The sequence below is a fragment of the Balearica regulorum genome, chromosome W (assembly GCF_011004875.1).
Source record: "Balearica regulorum gibbericeps isolate bBalReg1 chromosome W, bBalReg1.pri, whole genome shotgun sequence".
Lineage (NCBI taxonomy): Eukaryota > Metazoa > Chordata > Aves > Gruiformes > Gruidae > Balearica > Balearica regulorum.
The window spans coordinates 1,232,374-1,256,197 of NC_046219.1; the positions used below are offsets into that span (position 1 = coordinate 1,232,374).

Genomic DNA, 23,824 nt, shown 5'->3' on the forward strand with positions numbered 1-23,824 from the left:
TCCAAGCAACTTGTTATATATTTTGGCCAAAGTACTTATTCACTCTGCAAATATAGAAGAATTTAATATTTTGCCTTGTCTAGAGGAGCAATTTCTGGGACAGTTAGTGTCCTAATATGCAACAAGAAAAGAAATATTAACCTAGCAAACATGGAAAACCAGTTAAGTTTAAAAATGGGCTTCTCAAAAATTAAACCCATCCCTAGGAATAACTAGAAGGCCTTCAGATTCTTGACCTTTCAGGTAATCAGATTCTTGAGTCATCTTGAAATAATCTGCTCAATTAATGGAATGCTCTGTTTTCTGTACTCAAGGAGTGGGATTTTATTTTTAAAAGAAGAAAAAAAAATCTTTCCAATAATGTAGAAGATCTGTCCAAGTATAGAGTCTAAACTTGATAATTTTAGATTACAGTATTTCAGAGAAGTTAAGGATTAGTGTACTGGACATCTGTTTCAGTTACCTCTGAGTACATATAATGAGACATTATCAGATGGATCTTAAAGGCTCAGAATATTAGGACTTCATTGCTGCTTGGGGCCTTGCTTGAATTTAATTAATTTCATATATGCACTTACACTGCATTCTCCATTCTTTTGTGGAGGAACTTCACTTCCTCCTAGACTATTCCTAAGAGCCTGTGCCTTTCTTAGAAATTTCTTTGTATTCTTCAGTAAGTTCCTGCATAAATAATAGCTTTTACTCATCACTCTGTGATTTGCACTGTAATTTCTCCCAGAAGACCAAGAAGTCCTTCTAGACACATGTACATTAAAGAAGAAAGTTGCACTGTAAATCCTGCAGTATTCTAAGCAATGTAGCCAACTCTCTAACTAGAAATGTTCCGAAAAGTTTGGACGCACTGCATCATTGCTAGAAGGTAGCTTTGCAAAATGTTGTGCACAGCAACTCTGAATTTATGGTTTTGTATTACTGTTTCATCTTCTAATTTTATATAATTTACTGAAAAAGTGTGACTTGGTTTATGTTATCTTTCTCTAAATTATATAAATTGGGAATCTCTAACAAGGGTACTTCCTGCTGCTAGCACTTCTTGTTTGAACAGTCCTTCTTTCTTTGTGTTAAAATTTTTCTTCTGCCTGCTCTAGGAGTTGAGCCATAATATAACAGAGTAAGAAATGAGAAAATGTAAGGTGAGATAAGATTGCTCACTACTAAGCAGACAGAAGTCTCAGACTTACCTGCATTAATAGCAATAGATTTCTACAACCAATTTCCCACGCTTCTGGAAAATTCTCTACAGCCACTAAGTAAAAGGATGTAAGAGGTCACTACAAATGAAAAAATAATAAAAAACAGAAAAGGTTTTTGAAATTATTTTCAATTATTTTTTATGTACGCTATTTTGTCTCTTCTTTTTTTCCTTACTTACTTTCTTCATTTTGTTCCTGGTTGCTTATCTTCTACATCTTAAACGTGGAATAAAGTCTGCTTATCTCAAAATGAGAAGTGTTACTCCACCCAAATACAAGGAAAAAAAGAAAACATAATGTTGTGGTTTAACCCCAGCTGGCAACCAAGCAGCACACAACTGCTTACTCACTCCCCCCACAGTGGGATGGGGAAGAGAAGCGGAGGGGTAAAAGTGAGAAAACTCGTGGGTTGAGATAAAGACAGTTTAATAGGTAAAGCAAAAGCCGCGTGCACAAGCAAAGCAAAACAAGGAATTCATTCACCACTTCCCATCAGCAGGCAGGTGTTCAGCCATCTGCAGAAAAGCAGAGCTCCATCACATATAACGGTTACTTGGGAAGACAGACGCCATAACTCCGAACGCCCCCCACTTCCTTCTCCTTCCCCCAGCTTTTTATTGCTGAGCATGACGTCATATGGTATGGAATATCCCTTTGGTCAGTGAGGGTCAGCTGTCCCAGCTGTGTACCCTCCCAACTTTTTGTGCACCACCAGTCTACTTCCTGGCAGGGCAGTATGAAAAGCAGAAAAGGCCTTCACTGTGTAAGCACTTGTTGTGATTTAATCCAGCAGGCAGCTAAAACCATCACGCAGCTGTTCGCTCACTCCCCCCACCCCACAGTGGGATGGGGAAGAGAATTAAAAAGAAAAAAACCCACAACAACTTGTGGGTTGAGATAAAAACAGTTTAATAGGACAGAAAAGGAAGATGATGATGATGATGATGATTATTATATAAGAATATACAAAAGAGGCGATGCACAGCACAATTGCTCACCAATCGAAGCCAATACTCAGCTAGTTGTTGAGCCACACTGTGTCCCAGCCCACCTCCGAGTTACAGAGCATGATGTCATATTGTATGGAATATCCCTTTGGCCAGTTTGGGTCAGCTGTCGTGGCTGTGGCCTCTCCTAGCTTCTTGGGCGCCTCCTGCCTTCTTGTTGGCAGACCAGTATGAGAAGCTGAAAAGTCTTTGACTGCTTGGCAACAACTATAAACATCAGTGTGTTATCAACATTATTCTCATACTAAATCCAAACCACAGCGCTGTACCAGCTACTAGAAAGAAAATTAAGGTTATCTCAGCTGAAACCAGGACAGTATCCACCCAGTCAGTCGTCGAGGGGAGCTGCTCCGGTGCCAGCCTGACCCGCAGACAAGCAGCAAATCTTGGCACACAGGGGATTTTCGTGAAGAAGCGAAATGCCAGGGGAGTGGAGAGACCTGCCATGAGCTGGCAGCTCTCACAGGAGGCACTGACGAGGCCTGGATGTTCCCAGAGCAACTGTGACCACCCCCACGTCTATAAAAAGCAGCCTAGGGGGCACTGGGAACAAAGTGGGCAAACAGAGCAGGCAAATAGAGCATGGCGCGTCAGCCAGGGCATGGCAGGGTGTGCAGGGAGGGCCTAATCACCCTAACAGGTCAAGAGGTGAGTTCCATTAGTGGTCATCATCCTCTCAGAAGGAGCTTAGCTATGGTATCCACTCAGCAGAAAGCTCTGACCTCTGCACTCACCAGAATAGATGTGGCAAACCAGACAGAGTGCCCATGAAAACATGCAACCACCCAGGTCTCAGGCTGCAGGGAGTGCCAGAGCCTGTCACTGGGAATGGATGGCAGTGATGAGAATGGCTGTGTGAGGTGTGACCAGGTGGATGATCTGCTCAGCCTGGTGGCAGAGCTACGAGAGGAAGTAGAAACGTTAAGGAACCTCAGGGAGGCTGAGAAAGAGATAGACTGGTGGAGTCAAGCTCTGCCCTCCCTGAGATGGAAACAGGGACAGCCACCAGACAAAACCCAAGATCAAGGGGACCCTGTATTCCTCCCACAGCGAGGATGAAGGCAGTAGCTTAAAAGGAAGGAGTGAATGGAGGCAAGTCCACGCTCAGCATGGCATGCTCACCCTTCCAGATGCCTCTGTACAACAGGTACAAGGTTCTGGCTGTGGAAGGCCACTCAAGGGAGGGTACGGACGATAGCTGAGGTACACCAGAGGTAGCGCCAAGGCCAGAAGGGCCCACAACCTGTATCATGACCACCTCCACGAAGAAGAAAAGGCGGGTTATAGTTGTAGGTGACTCCCTTTGGAGGGGTACAGAGGGTCTGATATGATAGAAGGACCCTCCTCTTAGAGAAGTCTGCTGCCTCCCTGGGGCCCAGGTTAAGGACATTATTAGGAAACTCCCCAGCCTGGTACAGCCCTCGGACTATCACCCACTACTACTCTTCCATGTAGGTGGTGATGAAGCTGCAACGCATAGCCCAAGGGCAATCAAAAGAGACTGCAGGGCCTTGGGACAGTTACTGGGGGAATCTGGTGCACAGGTTATTTTTTCCTCTCTCCTTCCAGCTGTGGGCAGCCATGCTGGGAGGAACAGACAGACCCAGTCTATGAATACATGGCTCTGTGGCTGGTGTCACCATTACAGTTTTGCATTTTTCAACTATGGGATGGCCTACACAGCACCAGGCTTGCTGGTGTAGGATGGGATTCACCTTTCTCAAAGGGGAAAAAGGGTCTTTGCCCAGGAGCTAGTGGGGCTCATTGACAGAGCTTTAAACTAGGCTTGAAGGGGGAAGGGGGATAACATCAAGCTTGCCCGCGACAAGTTGTGGGATGACATGCCTAGGTTGGAGGGACAGGGTGCCAGCGAGAGCCCTCAGCTTGTTGCTCAGAGATGTGCTGGCTACACTGCAGCACACGAAGTCTAACGGAGATGAGCCAGGGGCTCCTGACATAATAGGAACCAACAGGGAAACATCAATAAAGTCCCTCAAAGGAATTCCAGCCACTCCAGTCAGTAAGTCAGCTTCATTGGGGGCCCAACTGAAACGCCTCTATGCAAATGCATGTAGCATGGGGAATAAACAAGAGGAATTGGAGACGTGCACACACCTGCAGGGCTATGATCTTATTGGCATTACGGAGACGTGGTGGGATGGCTCCTATGACTGGAGTGTTGGGATGGAAGGATACAGGCTCTTTAGGAAGGACAGGCAGGGCAGACAAGGAGGGGGTGTCACCCTCTATGTCAATGACCAGCTGGAGTGCATGGAATTCCACCTGGGGATGGATGAGGAGCTGACTGAGAGCTTATGGGTCAGGATTAAAGGGAGGGCAGGGACAGGGGACATCATAGCAGGGGTCTGCTACAGGCCACCCAACCAAGGAGATCGAGCAGATGAGGCCCTCTATAGGCAGATAGGAGCAGCCTCACGCTCACAAGCCCCGGTCCTCATGGGGGACTTCAATCACCCCGATATCTGCTGGAGGGACAACACAGCAGGGCATAAGCAATCCAGGAGGTTCCTGGAATGTGTCGATGATAACTTCCTTCTCCAAGTGATAGAGGAGCCCACAAGGAGCGGTGCCATGCTGGACCTTGTTCTCACCAACAAGGAGGGGCTCGTGGGGAATGTGAAGCTCATTGGCAGCCTTGGCTGCAGCGACCATGAAATGGTAGAGTTCAAGATCCTTAGGGCAGCGAGGAAGGTGCACAGCCAGCTCACTACCCTGGACTTCAGGAGAGCAGATTTTGGCCTCTTCAGGGATCTGCTTGGTAGAGGACCATGGGACAAAGCCCTGGAAGGAAGAGGGGCCCAAGACAGCTGGCTAGTATTCAAGGGTCACCTCCTCCAAGCTCAGGAGCAATGCATCCCAACGAAGAGGAAGTTAGGCAAAAAGGCCCAGAGGCCTGCATTCATAAACAAGGAGCTCCTGGACAAACTCAAATGCAAAAAAGGAAGCCTACAGAGGGTGGAAGCAAGGGCAGGTAGCCTGGGAGGAATACAGAGAAATTGTCCAAGCAGTTAGGGATCAGGTTAGGAAAGCTAAAGCCCTGAGAGAATTAAATCTGGCCAGGGACATCAAGGGCAACAAGAAAAGTTTCTACAGGTACGTCAGTGATAAAAGGAAGGCTAGGGAAAATGTGGGCTCCCTCCCAAATGATATGGGAGTCCTGGTTACCCAGGATATGGAGAAGGCTGACATACTCAATGACTTTTTGGCCTCAGTCTTCACCAGTAAGGGGTCTAGCCACACTGCCCAGGTTACAGAAGGCAAAGGCAGGGACTGGGAGAATGCAGAACTGCCCACTGTAGGAGAAGATCAGGTTCGAGAATATCTAAGGAACCTAAAGGTGCATGAGTCCATGGGACCTGATGAGATGCATCCACAGGTCCTGAGGGAACTGGCGGATTAAGTTCCTAAGCCACTCTCCATCATATTTGAGAAGTCGTGGCAGTCCAGTGAAGTTCCCACTGACCAGAAAAGGGGAAACATAACCCCCATTTTTAAGAAGGGAAAAAAGGAAGACCCAGGGAACTACAGGCCAGTCAGTCTCACCTCCGTGCCTGGCAAGGTCATGGAGCAGACCCTCCTGGAGACTATGCTCAGGCACATGGAAAACAAGGAGGTGATTGGTGACAGCCAACACGGCTTCACTAAGGGAAAAATCGTGCCTGACAAACTTGGTGGCCTTCTACGACAGGGTTACAGCATTGGTGGATAAGGGCAGGGCAACTGATGTCATCTACCTGGCCTTGTGCAAGGCATTTGACACTGTCCCGCACGACATCCTTGTCTCTAAATTGGAGAGGCATGGAATCGATGGATGGACCAATCGGTGGATAAGAAATTGGCTGGATGGTCACACTCAAAGAGTTGTGGTCAACGGCTCAATGTCCAAGTGGAGAACAGTGACGAGTGGCGTTCCTCAGGGGTCTGTACTGGGACCGGCACTGTTCAACATCTTTGTCGGTGACATGGACAGCGGGATCGAGTGCACCCTCAGCAAGTTTGCTGACGACACCAAGCTGTGTGGTGTGGTCGACACGCTGGAGGGAAGGGATGCCATCCAGAGGGACCTGGACAGGCTGGAGAGGTGGGCCTGTGCGAATCTCATGAGGCTCGAAAAGGCCAAGTGCAAGGTCCTGCACGTGGGTCAGGGCAATCCCAAGCATGACTATAGGCTGGGTGAGGCATGGATTGAAAGGAGCCCTGAAGAGAAGGACTTGGGGTTGTTGATTGATGAAAAACTCAACATGAGCTGGCAGTGTGCGCTCACAGCCCAGAAAGCCAACTGTGTCCTGGGCTGCATCAAAAGAGGTGTGACCAGCAGGTCGAGGGAGGTGATTCTCCCCCTCTGCTCTCGTGAGACCCCACCTGGAATACTGAGTCCTGCTTTGGGGCCCTCAGCACAAGACAGACATGGAGCTGTTGGAGCAAGTCCAGAGGAGGGCCACGAAGCTGATCAGAGGGCTGGAGCACATCTCCTATGAAGACAGGCTGAGAGAGTTGGGGTTGTTCAGCCTGGAGAAGAGAAGGCTTCGGGGAGAACTTATTGCAGCCTTCCAATACCTGAAGGGGGCCTACAAGAAATCTGGAGAGGGACTTTTCACAAGAGCAAGTAGTGACAGGACAAGGGGTAATGGCTTTAAACTAAAAGAGGGTAGATTCAGATTAGATATAAGGAAAAAAATCTTCACCGTGAGGGTGGTGAGACACTGGAACAGGTTTCCCAGAGAAGTTGTGGATGCCCCATTCCTGGAAGAGTTCAAGGCCAGGTTGGATGAGGCTTTGGGCAACCTGGTCTAGTGGAGGGTGTCTCTGCCCATGGCGCGGGGGGGGGGGTTGGAACTAAATGATCTTTGAAGTCCCTTCCAACCTAAACCATTCTATGATTCTATCACTAACTAGATGCCTTTGCTAAATGTGTATCCCAGTATTTGTAGGTCTCACCACTCATTGCTCTCAGTGTAGTCTTTAACAGTCCACAGTATCATTCGATTTTCCCGAGGGGCTGGTACATGATAGGGGATATGATATACCCACTCACTGCCATGCTCTTTGCCCCAGATGTCTATGAGGTTTTTTTCTGAAATGAGTCCTGCTGTCTGACTCAATTATTTCTGGCTTGCCATGTCACCATAGGAATTGCTTTTCAAGGCCCAGGATCATATTATGGGCAGTGGCATGGAGCACAGAATATGTTTCCAGCCATTTAGGTTTGTAGGAGTGTGATATAATCAATTTGCCAGGCAACAACTAAAACCATCAGTGTGTTATCAACATTATTCTCACACTAAATCCAAAACACAGCACTATACCCGCTACTAGAAAGAAAATTAACTCTATCTCAGCCGAAACCAGGACAGCACTGCTCAGCAATAATGAAACCATCCCTGTATTATCAACATTGTTTTCAGCACAAATCCAAAATATAGTCCCATACAAGCTACTATGGAGAAAATTAACTATACCAGTCAAAACCAGCACACATAAGAAAGAACATAAGAGAACATAAGAAAGAACGAACATGATGTGACATATTATGACTTTATTGCCATGAATTGAGATTACTTTGCCACAAAACCAAATTCTAGTTAATTCCTTATACCACTGTACTATATGGGTATCTCATAATGTACAGAAAAAAAATCAGTGGTTTCATGTTTCAAAAATTTTATTCAACTGTAAAATAAGAGAAATTTTTGCTACTCTGTTTATAGCTCAAAAGGAGAAAAATAATATCTTTTAATATCTTTTCAAGACAACTGGCTGTCATCACTAGATGATCACTTCCTTGTCCCTAATGGTCTTCCTTGTGATGTTTCTGGATCCCAACATCATTTCTAGTGATTGTGCTCTTCTGTCTTTTCTTCCCCATAAGTTTATGAAAGGTTCATAGTTGCAACATCAGGTTTGACTGATTAAATTTTAAAACATTGCTTACATTGTTGGATATTTCAGTTATTTATTTTTAATCAGGTTGCACTGAAAAAACCAACAAAACCAACCAAAAAACAGAAAATGCTTTACTACTGTAGCTCATTATAACTGAGGTGAAATTTTTCAGTTAGCTGTGTGTGATGATTTACATTAAGAATACATTTTATTTGAAACATTTTTAGACAAGAAATAAAATATTGAAAATTAAAACTTTGATCCCATAAGAATTTTAAATAGGTACATATTATTATTTTTATGACATGCTTTTGCTTCAAGGGTAAATATGTAAATATGCACTTGCATTGTAATAAAAGTTTATTAGAATAAATGTTCAAATCAAATAGCTTGTGTTTCATTTTAATCCCAGCAAAATCAGTCTTGCTTATCTATTGTGTGATGCTATCCAAGAGTCAAAAAAAATCTGTTAAAATAACCCTGTCAATCCTTGTATTATCCTCAGATGTTCAGTATCTGAATTATCTGACTTAAATGACTGATTATCTTCAGTTGTATTATCAATAGAATCTTTGTGTCATCTTATTGGCCATGCCTGCAATATTGTGTCATTATACTTCTTCATAGTCTTTATTAGTAATATATTGCGCTGTATGCTGTAGCATAGCAAGAACTATTCAGTTATTGTATCTCTAGGGGGATAACAAAAAATCAGATATAGGGAAGCTGTAAACAGCCACAGACATCAGGAACACCAGTGTTGAAAAACTAAACAAGATAACTGGATTTTAAAGAGAGGGCTCTTTTGAAGACTTAAAAAATTACATTACCTGTTAGAGACAGTGTGAGCAAAAATGTAAAGCAAAGAAGGATGGGATTTCAAATAGGGCATAGAAGGAAGAAAAGTAGAATTGGTTTTAGGACACCTCTGCAGGACCTGAAGGATAAAGCTGGGGAGATAAATTCGATGGGGCAGGTTGAGAAAGCAAACTTTAATATAGGAGTAATTTTACCAGTCTGGACTGCTAGTAGTTCATATATATTGCAATCTGTATTATACTGTATTACTGATGTGTATTTTGAGTATCTGAGTATACTACATGAAATAGCGTTCTGACTATTATTGCATTTATTTTCTATATATACTAGAATGTGTAATCATTAAATGCCTGTGCACTCTGTTTTGATTTTGCATAAAATAAAATTAAAATAGAAACTAGGATGATCTGAGAGTTTCAAAGTAGAATGCTCTTCATTAGTGTTGTGGTTTAACCCCAGCCAACAACTAAGCACCACACAGCCACTCGCTCACCCCCCCTAGTGGGATGGGGGAGAGAATCGGGAGTAAAAATGAGAAAATTTGTGGGTTGAGATAAAGACAGTTTAATAGGTAAAGCAAAAGCCATGTGCACAAGCAAAACAAAACAAGGAATTCATTTGCTACTTCCCATTGTCAGGCAGGTGTTCAGCCATCTGCAGGAAAGCAGGGCTCCATCATGCATAACAGTTACTTGGGAAAACAAACACCATAGCTCTGAACATCCTCCCCTTCCTTCTTCTCCCCCCAACTTTATATGCTGAGCATGACATCATATGGTATGGAATATCCCTTTGGTCAGTGAGAGTCAGTTGTCCCAGCTGTGTCCCCTCCCAACTTCTTGTGCACCCCCAGCCTACTCGCTAGTGGGGTGTTGTGAGAAGCAGAAAAGGCCTTGACTCTGTGTAAGCACTGCTCAGCAGTAACTAAAACATCGCTATATTATCAGCACTGTTTCCAGCACAAATCCAAAACATAGCTTCATACCAGCTACTATGAAGAAATTTAACTCTATCCCAGCCAAAACCAGCACAATTAGAATCTCATGCTTGACAATCATTTATCAGCAGTCCTGGCTAACCAGGGAGGTCCCAGTTGACTAGACGTTAGCAAATGTGATGCCCATCTACAAGAAGGGCTGGAAGGAGGATCCAGGGAACTAGAGGCTTGTCAGTCTGACCTCGGTGCTGGGGAAGGTTATGTATGGAGCAGATCATCTTGAGTGCCATCACACGGCACATACAGGATGATCAGGCCCAGTCAGCATGAGTTTATGAAAGGCAGGTCCCGCTTGAGTAATCTGATCTCCTTCTATGACAAGATGACCCGCTTAGTGGATGAGGGAAAGGCTGTGGATGTTATTTATCTGGACTTGATTAAAGACTTTGATACCGTTACCCACAGCATTTTCCTGGAGAAACTGGTTGCTTATGGCTTAGATGGGTGTACTCTTCGCTGGGTAAAAAACTGACTGGATGGCTGGGCTCAAAGAGTTGAGGTGAATGGAGTTAAATCCAGTTGGCGGCTGGTCACCAGTGGTGTTCCCCAGGGCTCAGTATTGTGGCCTGTTCTCTTTAATATCTTTATCTTTATGGTCTGGACAAGGCTATAGAGTGCACCCTCAGTAAGTTTGCAGAGGACACCAAGTTGGGTGGGAGTGTTGATCTGCTTGAGGGTAGGAAGCCTCTACAGAGGGATCTGGACAGGCCGGATTGATGGGCTGAGGCCAATTGTATGAGATTTAACAAGGTTCAGTGCCGGGTCCTGCACTTGAGTCACAACAACCCCGTGTAATGCTACAGGCTTGGGGAAGAGTGATTGGAAAGCTGCCTGGCGGAAAAGGACCTGGGAGTGTTGTTCAACAGCTGGCTGAATATGAGCCAGCAGTGTGCCCAGGTGGCCAAGAAGGCCAACAGCATCCTGGCTTGTATCAGAAATAGTGTGGCCAACAGGACTAGGGAAGTGATTGTCCCCCTGTACTCAGCACTGATGAGACCGCACCTTGAATGCTGTGTTCAGTTTTGGGCCCCTCTATACAACAAAATATCCTAAGAAAGGAATATGCCTTTGCCCTAAGGTTCAGACTTTAGGATACTGTGCATTGTTAGATTTATTTCTTTTTAAGAAATTGAGAAGCTGATTTTTCTGTTCAATTATAATTTTTATGGCTTCAGTGAAAATACTGTGTTAGATAATTAGCATAGTGGTCGGTTAACCTTGGCTGGCTGATAGGTGTCCACCAAGCTGCTCTCTCAGTCTCCCTCCTCAGGGAGACAGGGGGAGAAACTAAGATTAAAACCTCATGGGTTGAAATAAAGGCAGTTTAATAAAGAATAGCAAAGGCCGTGCGTGGAAGCAAAGGAAAACAAAAAGATTTATCCTCTACTTCCCATCAGCAGGTCATGTCCAGCCACTTCCTGGGAAGTATGGCCTCAGTTTGTGTAGCAGTTGCTTAGGAAGACAAACACCTTAATAACAAATGTCCCCCGCTCCTCCTTCCTCTTTGCTTTTATTGCTGAGCATGATGTCATATGGTATGGAATATCCCCTTGGTCAGTTTGGGTCAACTGTCCTGGCTATGATCCTTCCCAAACTCTTGCCCACCCCCAGCCTACTGGCCTTTGGGTGGGGTGAGTGTGTTGGAAGGACAGCCTTGATGCTGTGTGAGCACTGCTCAACATTTGCTAAAACACTGGTGTGTTATCAACACTGTTCTAGCTACAAATACAAAGCACAGCACTATGAGGGTTGCTATGGGGAAAGTTAACTCCATCCCAGTCAGACCCAATACAAGCATCTTAGCAAATCTGTCTGTATGGCAAAATTAGTTGCAAGAACTCTCTGTTCTCTTATGCAGCTTTGAGAGATGTTGAGCATTAATGTCTGGGAAGGAAGGGAGTAAGCTATAGTAACACTCTTTGGACATGCTTTTTTGGGATAAGAGGGAATAAGAGGGGGATGCAGCATATAGGAAGAGATTTCCTGTTTTGCACAGTATCTCATTTAATCCAAAGAGGGTTTCAACATTACATTGTTTACTATCACTAGTTTAAAGCATCTGTATACAATTTCCATGACTGTAGGCAATAGCAATAGCTTTCTTTGACTCTTAACATTCTAGTAGTAGTACTTAATAATGAATTCAGAGCAAAGGAAAGTAGTATATCTCTTGGTCCATGACAAATACCTCTCATAATGTAATAATTGAAATATTAGAGACAAGCATTGGAGTGCTGAACACCAGAAGTGATTTTTATGCCCAACACTGCTACCACCCCATGACCATACTCAAATCACTTGATTCCTGCTTCACATAAAATGAATCTAATAACTAATATAGGACTGGTCTGAGAATTTTTTTTAAAGTCTTTGAGAACCTTTGATACATGTGAGGTTTAATATATTTCATCTTATGTCATTAGTTACATTATTATAACATACAACATCAGTTTTTTATTTAATAAAATATCCATGGGTGATCTCGCCAAGGCAGATTCTTTGGTGGTGTTGGTGTTGATTTCCTCAGGTGTTATCAAGTTGGCTTGCAAAAGGATGTTGTCACCAAAGAAGTCAGAGCTATAGATCTTATTGTACATTTTGTTCCATAATTCTTGACTGAAGAGTTGTACATGCATGATGTTGTGCCATGTTTTCCAGACTCTCAACTAAGTCAATGTTAAGAATGCAAACAAAGCAGTTTCCAGTTTGATCTTTCTTTCTTTACTTAATTTCTTGATGTGCATGTAACGGTATCCACTTTTACTAAGAAGACTTCCTTATGTAAGAAACAAAGAAACAGTCCTTCATGATTGATGAGAGAAATGTAACTGCATTTAAGAATAGAAAAGCCCACAACCAACTTCTTTTGTTTCTTTGTTTCTCTTTAATCTATGGTCAATATGCTGATTAAAATTCTGCTGCCCTGAGAGACTTGCATGGTCTCAGCTCTTCAGCAAGGGAATTGTTTTATATAACATGAACCAAGACACAGCAATAAGGTACTGAACAGCAGGAAGATTTTCTTGGTACAGGATGCAGCATTGAGTCCTCATGATTTCCACTGGTTTTCCATTGGCTTCCACATTGGAATGTGGCTGGAAATTGATACCCAGTACTTCTCATGAGATGTTCAATCCAGAATTGAACTCTCTAATAGTTTTTACTACTTTCTTTCAAGAAAACAGGCTCCAAACTTTATTGTAGTATTTGGTCCTGTTGCCTTAAGGAAAGCGTTAAATATTTATTTGTACAGTAGTTTTCTTGACTTCCTTTCTATTCACCTCACTAATCCAGAGGCATTTGAGCATGGGAGATGTCTGCTGTGTCCTATACTCTTGTGCAACACATCATCCATCAGAAACTGGAGATTTTTTTCTGGGATTATCCTGCTGGTAAAGGTTTGGAAGGACGTTGTCTTGGATGTGGCACTTTATCCTTATTGTAGTAAGTTTCTTCTAATGAAGCAATATCATTTGAATTAGTTTCATAAATAACTTGTTGGTACATGAACACACCCCAAACATTCTTTTGAATTTGATTTTACCCTCCATAATAATTTTTCAAAATAGTATATATCCTAAGTAACAACTATATGCACAGTTCTAAATGAGATATTAGTATTCAGGAGTGGTGACAACATCATTGATTTGGAGGGTGTGGGGGGAACATTTAGCAAGAAATTTTTTTTGTTTTGGTTAATGAGTGAATATCCATTTTCTAAAGCACATTGCATCAAAATACTAACCTTGCTTTTAGTTTCTTGTCCTTCTGAGTTTTTTGTTGTATTAGTTGTAATAACCAAAATCTAATCTGTTCAGTACAGAACAATAAAAAGTATTGTTTGCATTTAAAAACTGTATTTATTGCATACAATCTATTTTAGTTTTAAAATAATACATAAAATTGACCAATTTTGCTCTTACAGTTAAACTGCTAACAAGAATTGGTAACTGCCAACCTAAAAATCTAGAATCTGAGTGCCTAGAATAATAAGAGAAAAATATGATAAGTAGTTGTCAATATTAAAGCAAGCTGAAGGAAGAAGGCCTTGGGCCTTGTAGTAGGTAGGATGAAACAGCAGATTTGAGTATCTACAATCCTTTCGGTATTAAATTTTCACTAAAATAAAATTACTTGTATCTGAAAACATAGCCTTTCCCCAGCTCTCTTTTTCCCCCCTGATCAGCTGATGAAGAGACTAGCAGCTTGCTGCTTTGCTGGTTTCTTAATTTTATCCCCACTAACTGTCATTTCTGATAGCTGGCCTGCTGATAGTGGTAAGGTAAATAACCTTTTTCATTGCAGTCTTGAAGGTTCAGTAGAACTACATCACAGGAAAGTGTAGGTATATAAGACATCAAAAGCTGGTGTTCTCTGTATTTTCATGTGCAACTGAATGCTTAAGGAGAGCAATGACATTAACTGTTGACAGCCTTGCATGCTATATTTATTATTATTTTTAGCTTCTGAAATTTGTGGAGAAATTTCTTAATCTTTGCTAGCTACAGTGGTGTATGGTGGGTGTCCTGATTTAACCAAATGAATATTAATGAGGTTTTGTGCAATTTTTTCCTTACTTATTCTTCCTAACTCGTCAGATCTCAAGCCTTCTTCATAGTGGCTATCTGAATGCTTGAAAGCATGATGGAAATTGTCTTTTGATTATTAAGGCCTTGTTTCAGGCTGTCCCTCAGGATTCTGTATTCATGTTTGTTCTATGGATTTGCACATTAGAGAATGAATAGGAAACAGATTTTGAAATCCCACTTGTGGTTTTAACATGCCAGGTTGTTTTGTATATTGAACTAGGTTTTGTTCATAAAATGTTTTTCAAGAGACACTGTACGCAAATGAAATAAATTATGTCTGGACTGTAATCACTCTATTTATAATGATTGTTATTCTCATATGATCATAAATATTAGCCATGTTTGGTTCTGTAGAGAAATGAAGGTAATTGCTTTATGATTATAGCTCTTTCAGCTATGAGAAATGATTGATTAGTATTTGCATGTATTCAAGGCACTATTGAGAGGCAAGAGGGACAAATATCAACATCAGTTATGTTCCAGAAAGCATTAATCAGAAAGTCTACTTTTAAGATTTTTTTTTTCCTTTTGATTTCAGTTCTTTTATGGCTCAATATATTTTTTATCTGTTTATGGGATTTTTTCCCCCCAAAGAAAAAAGTTCAGCTTCTTGTTTATTCACCTGGATCTGTTAGTGTGTGAACAGGTTCCCTTTATGCCTGGTTTGTTTTCATAGAGATTTTATCTCTCTACCTGGTGCTGCTGGCTCTGGTTAAAAGCACACGTTTGTGGGTAATTGAAACTGTTAATTTTTTGTGGCTGTGTGTGTGTGTTTTCTTTTTTCATTCTATGATGAGTACTCTGTACTGTAAAAGACTATTGTCAGTGCTTCTGCCTCTTTATTGATTGTTATTCTAAATGAAAATTATACCGCTTAGATATGGTTTTAACTGTTAGGTCACTTAAATTCTTTGAAATTCTTTATGTTACTACATAAAGTGTATGTGTGTCTGTATGTAAAAAAACATATTAAAAAACTGTAATCTCTTTCATTGGAAGCTGAGCATGGTGTGGACTATACTGTCTGTAAACATGCACATCAGAGTCTTTCTCTTGAACTACATTCTCTAGGACTGCTACTGGAGTGAGCAAATTGATGCAAGCCCTCATATATATGAAATTCAGGATCAGATGAATATGTATTTAGGTGGTAGGGTTCTTTAACTAATTTAATTTTAGTGTCTTATTGCTTGTCAGTAACTGAATTTCCTTTTGAAATCTTTTTTATAAATAGACAGAGCATTTAATGTTGAATTATCTATATCTTGTTGAGTTGCATTTTTCTTGGTTTTTTTAATAAATACTTGTTAATTGTCTTTGCATATTTCTTTTTGGGTTCTTTGGAATCCATGGTTGTCAGGCAATTGAAGACGGCAATTTGGAAGAAATGGAAGAGGAAATACGGCTTAAAAAACGGAAGAGACAAAGAAATTTGGATAAGGATTCTGGGAAAGAAGATGGGGAGAAAGCAAAGAAAAGAAGAGGCAGACCTCCTGCAGAGAAGTTGTCACCCAACCCACCTAAATTGACAAAACAGATGAATGCCATTATTGATACTGTGATAAACTACAAAGACAGGTGAGCTCAACCTTTTTTGATTTTGACAACTAATTTCTGGAAACTTAATCCTGTGTAATTTGCAATTGTAGTTATTTATTTATTTATAAATAAAATAATTCCATTTAGGGCCTGATCTTGTAAGTCTTCCTCTACATAGAGGGCTTTTTAAAGGATCTGGTTTATCAAAGCTTGTCAAAATGTAATTTAAAAGATGGGCATATCATGTCTGCTTAGAAATGCTACTGTCCTGTTTAGTAGATATATTTCAGTACTGCAGTTTTGGGAAGGGGTTTTCTTTAGCTTAATGGAATATTCTGTATTAATAATTATATAAATAATTTTAAAGGCATGGGTATAGTTTTGTCAATACAAGTTCTCACCATGACACTTAAGAATACTCCCAAAATATTTACGTTTTGCCTGATGGACTTTTCAAAGGAAAAACCATAGAAATACTGAGCACTCATAGGTTGTTCATAAATGAGACTGAAGTTTTTTTGTCCTTAAAACCCAATTTTCAACATATATATACATTTCACATGTTAGACAACTGAACCTCAGGAAGAAATATAACTAGCTTCTAATACAAACTGAAATTGTGATATTTTTATTTTGTTGACTTTCCAGCTGAAAAATCATCTTTTTTATTGAGAACGAACTTGAGAAATGGCTCATCTTCAGCTATTGCTTAATAGCAACGCTGTATCAGGCTTCAGCTATGTGGGGATGTGGTGGGTTGACCCTGGCTAGAGGCCAGGTGCCAACCAAAGCCACTCTATCACTCCCCCTCCTCAACTAGACAGGGGAGAAAAGGTATAACAAAAGGCTTGTGGGTCGAGATAAAGACAGGGAGAGATCACTCACCAATTATTGTCACGGGCAAACCAGACTCAACTTAGAGAGAAAATTCATCTAATTTATTATCAAGCAAAACAGAGTAGAGCAATAAGAAATAAAATCAAATCTTAAAACACCTTCCCCCCACCCCTCCCTTCTCCCGGGCTTAACTTCACTCCCGCTTTCAACCTACTCCCCCCTCAGCAGCACAGGGGGATGGGAAATGGGGGTTGTGGTCAGTTCATCACATGTTGTTTCTGCTGCTCCTTCCTCCTCAGGGGGAGGACTCCTCTCATTCTTCCTTGAACAGTCCTTGAACAAATCCTTGAACAGCTGGAAGTTTGCTTTTCTAAAATTCAGCATCCTGACTTTACTCTTCGCCTGACCCATATCCCTCAGGACTGCAAACTCCACCAGTGCATGATCAGTGCAACCCACGTTGCCTCCAGTCTTGACATCTCAGATTATCTCACTTCTGTTGGTGACCCAAGAGGTCCAGTAACGCATTCCCTCTGGTAGGGCTGTCTATTACCTGGCTTAAGAAGTTATCCTTGATGCACTCCAGGAGTCTCCTGGATTGCCTACAGCTCGCTGTGCTACTTTTCCAGCTGATGTCGGGGTGGTTGAAGCTCCCCAGCAGGATGAGAGCCGTTGAGCACGATGCCTCAGGTAGCTGGAGTAAGAAGGCTTTGTCAGTAGGCTCCCCTTGATCAGGCGGCCTGTAGTAAACACCGACCACAAGGTTCCCTTTGTTGCCTCGGTCTCTAATTCTTACCCATAAGCTTTTAACCTGCTCGTGGCTATTCTTCAGAGTCAGCTGTTTACAATCTATCCATTTCTTGACATAGAGGGCAGTCCCTCTGCCCCTCCTTCCTTGCCTGTCCCTTCTGAACAGCTTATAGCCATCAATAACAGCTCTCCAGTCACAGGATTCGTCCCACCAAGTTTCCGTAATGGCAACTAGGTCGTAGCTTTCTAGCAGCATGGTGACTTCCAACTGCCCCTATCTGTTGCCCATGCTGCGTGTATTGGTGTAGAGGCACTTCAGCTGGGCTGTCGGAAGTGTCACCGTTTTAGAAAAACACACCTTAATTCCTTGGAGGTATTTTACTGGTGTTCCCCTGTTGGCTCCTATTACCTCAGGAGCCCCTGGTTCATCTCTGTAAGACTTCAAACATGCTCTGGTGTACCCACTGTTTATTTTTAAAAAATAAACAAACAAAACCCTTGTCTAGGTAATTAATTTCCCAAAGTTACAAAAAAAGGAAAACATTAGGAAATTGTACTTACTAGCCCCTCTGATAGCTATGCTTTTTTTTCAGTACACCATTCTTACTGTTGTCTCTAGTATGAATTTCTAACATCAAATTATCAGTGGGATATTATTTCATTAATCTTTTGGTATCTATAAACATACTATTTTTGTGTCAGAGATCACATTTACTCTCTGTGTAATTTAGATTTAAAATCACAAGTAGGGAAAAACTTAGGGATGACACTGACATTTTTAGACATAAGCATCATCTTTACAGATCCCATCTGCAATGTCTAAAGTGTTTTGATTTTGGATTTTGTTGCAATTATTTCTAAACTTAAGAAACTAATATCTACAAGTTGGAAAAGGTGGTCTTGTAGGTGTTAAACCTTGGTCTGTATTTGTGATATAAGACAACTGTTTAGGGTGTTAGAGAATTTTTATTGTACCTCTTGAGGCGAATTAAACACACATTAGTGCTTATATATAAAAAGATTTAATGAGCAATGCATTGGACAGAGTCCTGCCACAATAAGTGGTTCTACAAGGAGTCTGCAAAGATACAGCCTGAGCCAATTCCTTATATACACTTACACCTGTGCCAATCATGTCAGTGTCGGTATCAGGTGGCATCAGGCATCTTAGCCCGGTGTCTGGTTCATCTCCTAGCAGTGTCTGGTTCATCTCCTAGCGTCAGTTGTGTTTACCAAAGTGGCTCCTGAGCACTTGCATTCCATGACTGTTACAAGACAATACTGCAGCATTTCTTATCTCATCAGACAGTTTAACCTGTTCTGCAGTTAGGCCTTCTTGCCCTCCATGCCAGATCATTCCTTAGTCACGAATTACCATTGCTGAGCGGTTATAATTTGAATTTCTCCTTCAAGGGGAAAGATGGTTAACCACCTTTCACCTGCCTTCACCATACATATGCATTTGTTTCAAACATTTGGGGAGGTCTCCTAATTAGCATGGTCATTATTCACAAAGGGGTGTACATTTTAGTATTAAAATCAATACAGGTTAGCTGAGGATACACTATTTCTTGATACTATTCCAAGGCTAGATATATTTTATATACACTTACAATAAGGGAAGAATACCTTGAAGGGTCCTATTGTTCTAAATCCTTGGTCCATGGAGAACTATCTTGGTTACTATAGTTTCAGAACATAGTGTCAAGGATACTTGAGGTGGCATATACTTTGCGCAGTCTTAACCCTTATTTTTCCTACATCAAGCTCATTAGACCTAGACACATTAGTGAGTGCAGAGCCTTACCTGATAACTTCATAAAGCTTCCTCCTCTTAGTAGGTGATTGTTAACCATGGTCAATAAGGCTGATGATAAGAAAGTTAGAGGGTTGGGTTTCTTGCTTGACAGAAGACTTTCCGTATTTTTGGTGTGTAGCATTTTGATCACTGCATCATTAAAGTTAAAAATGTTTAAATTAGTACTTGTACCATCCTAGTTTTGACACATTAGTTCAGGGGAGAGGATTTTTCTTTGTATGTAAAATTGTTTTCCTTTGGACTGTTTCAGAGATTTCCTCAAATGACTAGCTTTTAGCTGTGTTATAAAATAGTGAGTAATGTAACTGGTCATCAGTAATGTAAATAGTAATTAATTATACCAATCAATACTCTAAAGTCTTCAAGCATACAAAATAAATAGTTGTGATTGATACCCTGATCAAGATTATGGCCTATGTAGCCATACATCAAAAATAGGAATTGCTATTTCTATCTATTCCCATTTAAATAATAGGGAAATGTCTGCCATCTACTAGTGAAGTCACATAATCTTGGAAAGGGAAAAAAATTAAATTTAACAAAAGTGAATAATCTCTCCACCTGTCTGGATTACTGCTGGAAGGTTATAAATACAAAATAACAGCCTTACCATGAAGGTGAGTTTTTTGTATTTGTTTGGGATTTTTTTAGAACAACTTCACTGTGAGTTGCACTTGAATGGGAGTTTTAATTAGCACACTAGTGCTAGGTGTGATAACTCGGACTAGAGCAAGCATGCAGTTTATTTATTCTGGTCGCTCTTGCTCTTCAACATGTAGTCTGCTAGTTGCTAGGCAACTGCTAGTAAACTTTCTGGAGTTTGGCTGGTTTTCTCATGTGTAGTACAGAAGAGGGTGGTCTGGCCTCAACAGTTATAAGGGTTGGATCTATGCTCAGAACACTTTCCCTTCCCTGGTGGATATACATAGCCAGCCTTCCCTTCTCACCCTGCAGCAGCAGCTGCTAAAAGTATATTCCTGCACCTGCCATAACCTAACAGACATTTGACTGCTAGGATCGTGTTTGCTGTAAACTGGATGGAAAAATATTCTACACAAAATTTATACCACAGAATGTTGATTGGACCACACCAAATAGGAAACTGTGCTTGGAATATTTGAATTATTGTCCTTCTCTCTCATGCAATGTCTATAAGAAGAAATGTCCTAGAACTAAACCAAGAACATTAAGAAATCTTGGATCAGTTGAACAACATCTCCATGTAAAAGAAGAAAACTGTTTATTCCTAAATGTTCATTGACCTACTAGGTCGATAGGCAAAATAGTATCTACCCAAATCCTGAGACTATTTTATACATTAAGAGATCCCTATTGAGAAGGCATAGATGATGACATTCATAGAGGACACAGCTTTCCAATACATCTTCTCCACCTTCATCATGATAGAATTACCTAAATTAACCTTTGATTCGGCATTAGTTTCAGTGTGTCTAAGATACCTGCAGTTTCAATAGAATGCTGTATTGTGGAGGACAGCTGTAAGAGAGAAGCTCAGGTGGGTTGCTCAAGAACTGGCAGCAGGCTCTGTGTTGCCCAACTCCTAAAAATTAACATTCAAAGGTGGAAATGAGAAAACAGGATCCCTTTGGAATAAGTTGTGATAGAATTAAACAGTGATATTTCTGTCTGTGAAATATGGGCTGAGAAACATTGGTGAATGCTGTCTGTGTAAACAGGCTACAGTTCTTCTCAGGAGCTGCTTTTTTTCTGCTACTATGACTGTCAGATAAATGGCAATACATACATAAATATATATATATGTTTGAGCCCATAAGGGCCATCAACAGATCTTTCCTCTCCAAATAACTCATAGTCAGCTATTACCTGGGAAGCCACAAATGAGAGGATAAAAAGAACTTTTATTCAGAAGCATTAAAGTAGCTATTAATAAAGGGATGAAAAAGGGAAAATCTGGAAATCTCAGAGAATATAAACAGCTGCAAATCATAGGCAAAGTGTATCTTAGGGTATCCAAGGAATTTAAATAATCTATTACTTCTGATAATTCTTTCTGGATGATTAAAGAGGTACAAACTGCAGTACTGATTTTCAATGCACTTACAATTATCTTCCCAGAAACCTAACATTCATTAATGAAAGTTAATACTGGCATTTATTGTAAAACCTAGTTGATCTGATTTCAATCAGCATCTGGTATAATAGCACCCAGTATGGACAAGTAGTTCACTATGAACCAGAGCTATAAAAATAGCTATAAAAAAGACACAGAGGAAGATAAATTTAAGGTGACAAGAAAGAGAATAGTTAAGAATAATAAAAGAAAATTAAGAAAAGAATAAAACTGCCCTAGACAAAGCACTAGAGAATTCAGATTCAAATCCTGATCCTTCTCCTTTATGATCTACACATATGGTGGTGGTGATGTATCAAGACAAGAACATGAAAGTTGTGCATTAAACTGTATTTTAATTATTTATATCAAATCAATAAGATCAATTCAGAACAAAGTTTGTTACTAATCCTTTGCAAGAAAAAATGCTAGATTTTTAATAATTTGAATGTATACAATTTCTTTTCTGAGAAAGTTGTAGTAATTCTTTGTATTGTGTGCTTGTTTTTCTCAACAGTTCAGGACGGCAGCTAAGTGAAGTCTTCATTCAACTCCCATCTAGAAAAGAATTACCAGAGTATTACGAATTAATTAGGAAACCAGTGGACTTCAAAAAACTAAAGGTGAGAACCATTTTTGGGTGTAGACATTAATTTATGCCTTTTCACTATATAGAAATATGAACATTAATCATCATTAAAATTACAATCATGTGGATATTAAATTTGCCTTTTTGCTTAGATTTTAAATTGTAATATACTCCTTGTTATGAATTTTGCTTAATGTATATTGCAGTACTTCACTACTAACACCTAAGTCAAAGCAAAACACAGGATGACATAAATCATACTTTCAGAGATGATACATTAATGTCTTTTTTGTAAAGGACCAAATCCTGAATCTGTAAGCAAAACTTAAATAAGTGTACTGCGTGCAAAAATTTTATGTTGTTGGGAGGCATATAATCATCTCTCAACTAGCATCACATCTTGGAACAGCCACAGTTGGATAGGTGAGGATTAGGCAATTTCTTGCACCTTAGAGGTCATGAGGAATTCATGGCTATGTCTTTTACCTTCACTCACACTATACCTCTTTTTGTTTCTGTACTGAGAAGAAACTTGGAATTGAACTCCTTTCTTACCCACAACAATACAATTTCTGTTACTTTTGGCCCTTCCAATTCACACAACAATTGCACAATTTTTCATCTGCCTTTGGCCATGATGCATTTTTGTCACCATATTCCTCTCACACAGGCTTTAAATTTTGTTTGTTTTAATCGAATACTTGTCATTCCACTTAGGTAAAATGTTTAAAGAGAAGGTTTTAATGCATTAAAAAGAAATATTAATTGATTGTCCCGTCCATTATTTTTCTTTTTCTCTCCCCATTGCTGCCATCCATCCTTCTCCCCATCTTAACAAATGCAACAGGAAAGGATTCGTAACCATAAATATCGGAACCTCAGTGATCTGGAGAAAGATGTCATGTTGCTGTGTCACAATGCTCAGACATTCAATTTGGAGGGATCACAGGTCTGATTAAACCACTTTGTGTTAAACGTGTCTTTCCTACTCAGTGCTTTCAGTGTTTGATTAATTATGACAATTCTCTATATAAAACCTCTATTTTTTTAATCTTATTAGTGCTTTTAATGAATAAAAAAGCCCAGATTCTCTGAAACATCCAGAATCCTTTGGTCACAACTAGAATTCAAACATTCAGTAAATTTAGTTTTCATTCCATAATCCTGAAATCAATTTGTTCTGATATACTTTAGGACAGTTGCGGTTTAATCCCAGCTGGCAACTAAACACCACACAGATGCTCCCTCACTGCCCCAGCCATGGTGGGATGGGGAAGAGAATTGGAAGGGTAAAAGTGAGAAAACTCATGGGTTGAGATAAGAACAGTTTAATAATTGAAATAAAATAAAATCATAATAATAAATTGTAATGAAAAGGAAAATAACAAAAAGAGAAAGAAATAAAACCCAAGAAAAACAAGTGATGCAAATGAAAAAGAATTGCTCACCACCCACTAACTGATGCCCAGCCAGTCCGGAGCAGTGATCGCTGCCCACTGGCCAACTCCTCCCCAGTTTATATGCTGAGCATGATGTCGTATGGTATGGAATATCCCTTTGGCCAGTTTGGGTCAGCTGTCTTGGCTGTGTCCTCTCCTAGCTTTTATTGCACCTCCAGCCTTCTTGCAGGCAGGGCATGAGAAGCTGAAATGTCCTTGACTTAGCATA

The 23,824-nt window shown here is 40.7% G+C and overlaps 1 protein-coding gene and 1 long non-coding RNA gene across 7 annotated transcripts in view; one reads left to right on the top strand and one right to left on the bottom strand.

The window, feature by feature from the left end:
* LOC142599246 (uncharacterized) overlaps nt 1-23,824 on the bottom strand; it is a 426,921-nt gene that overhangs the window by 258,801 nt on the left and 144,296 nt on the right. The gene's annotated exons all lie outside the window — the stretch shown is intronic.
* The window catches only part of LOC142599148 (SWI/SNF-related matrix-associated actin-dependent regulator of chromatin subfamily A member 2), a 686,065-nt gene that overhangs the window by 162,211 nt on the left and 500,030 nt on the right, over nt 1-23,824 (top strand). For all 6 annotated transcript variants that reach the window (XM_075738850.1, XM_075738849.1, XM_075738852.1 and 3 more), the window contains 3 exons: nt 15,891-16,108; nt 22,085-22,190; nt 23,004-23,105. In XM_075738850.1, coding sequence (XP_075594965.1) covers nt 15,891-16,108; nt 22,085-22,190; nt 23,004-23,105 — 426 coding nt within the window. The remainder of the gene's footprint in view (nt 1-15,890; nt 16,109-22,084; nt 22,191-23,003; nt 23,106-23,824) is intronic.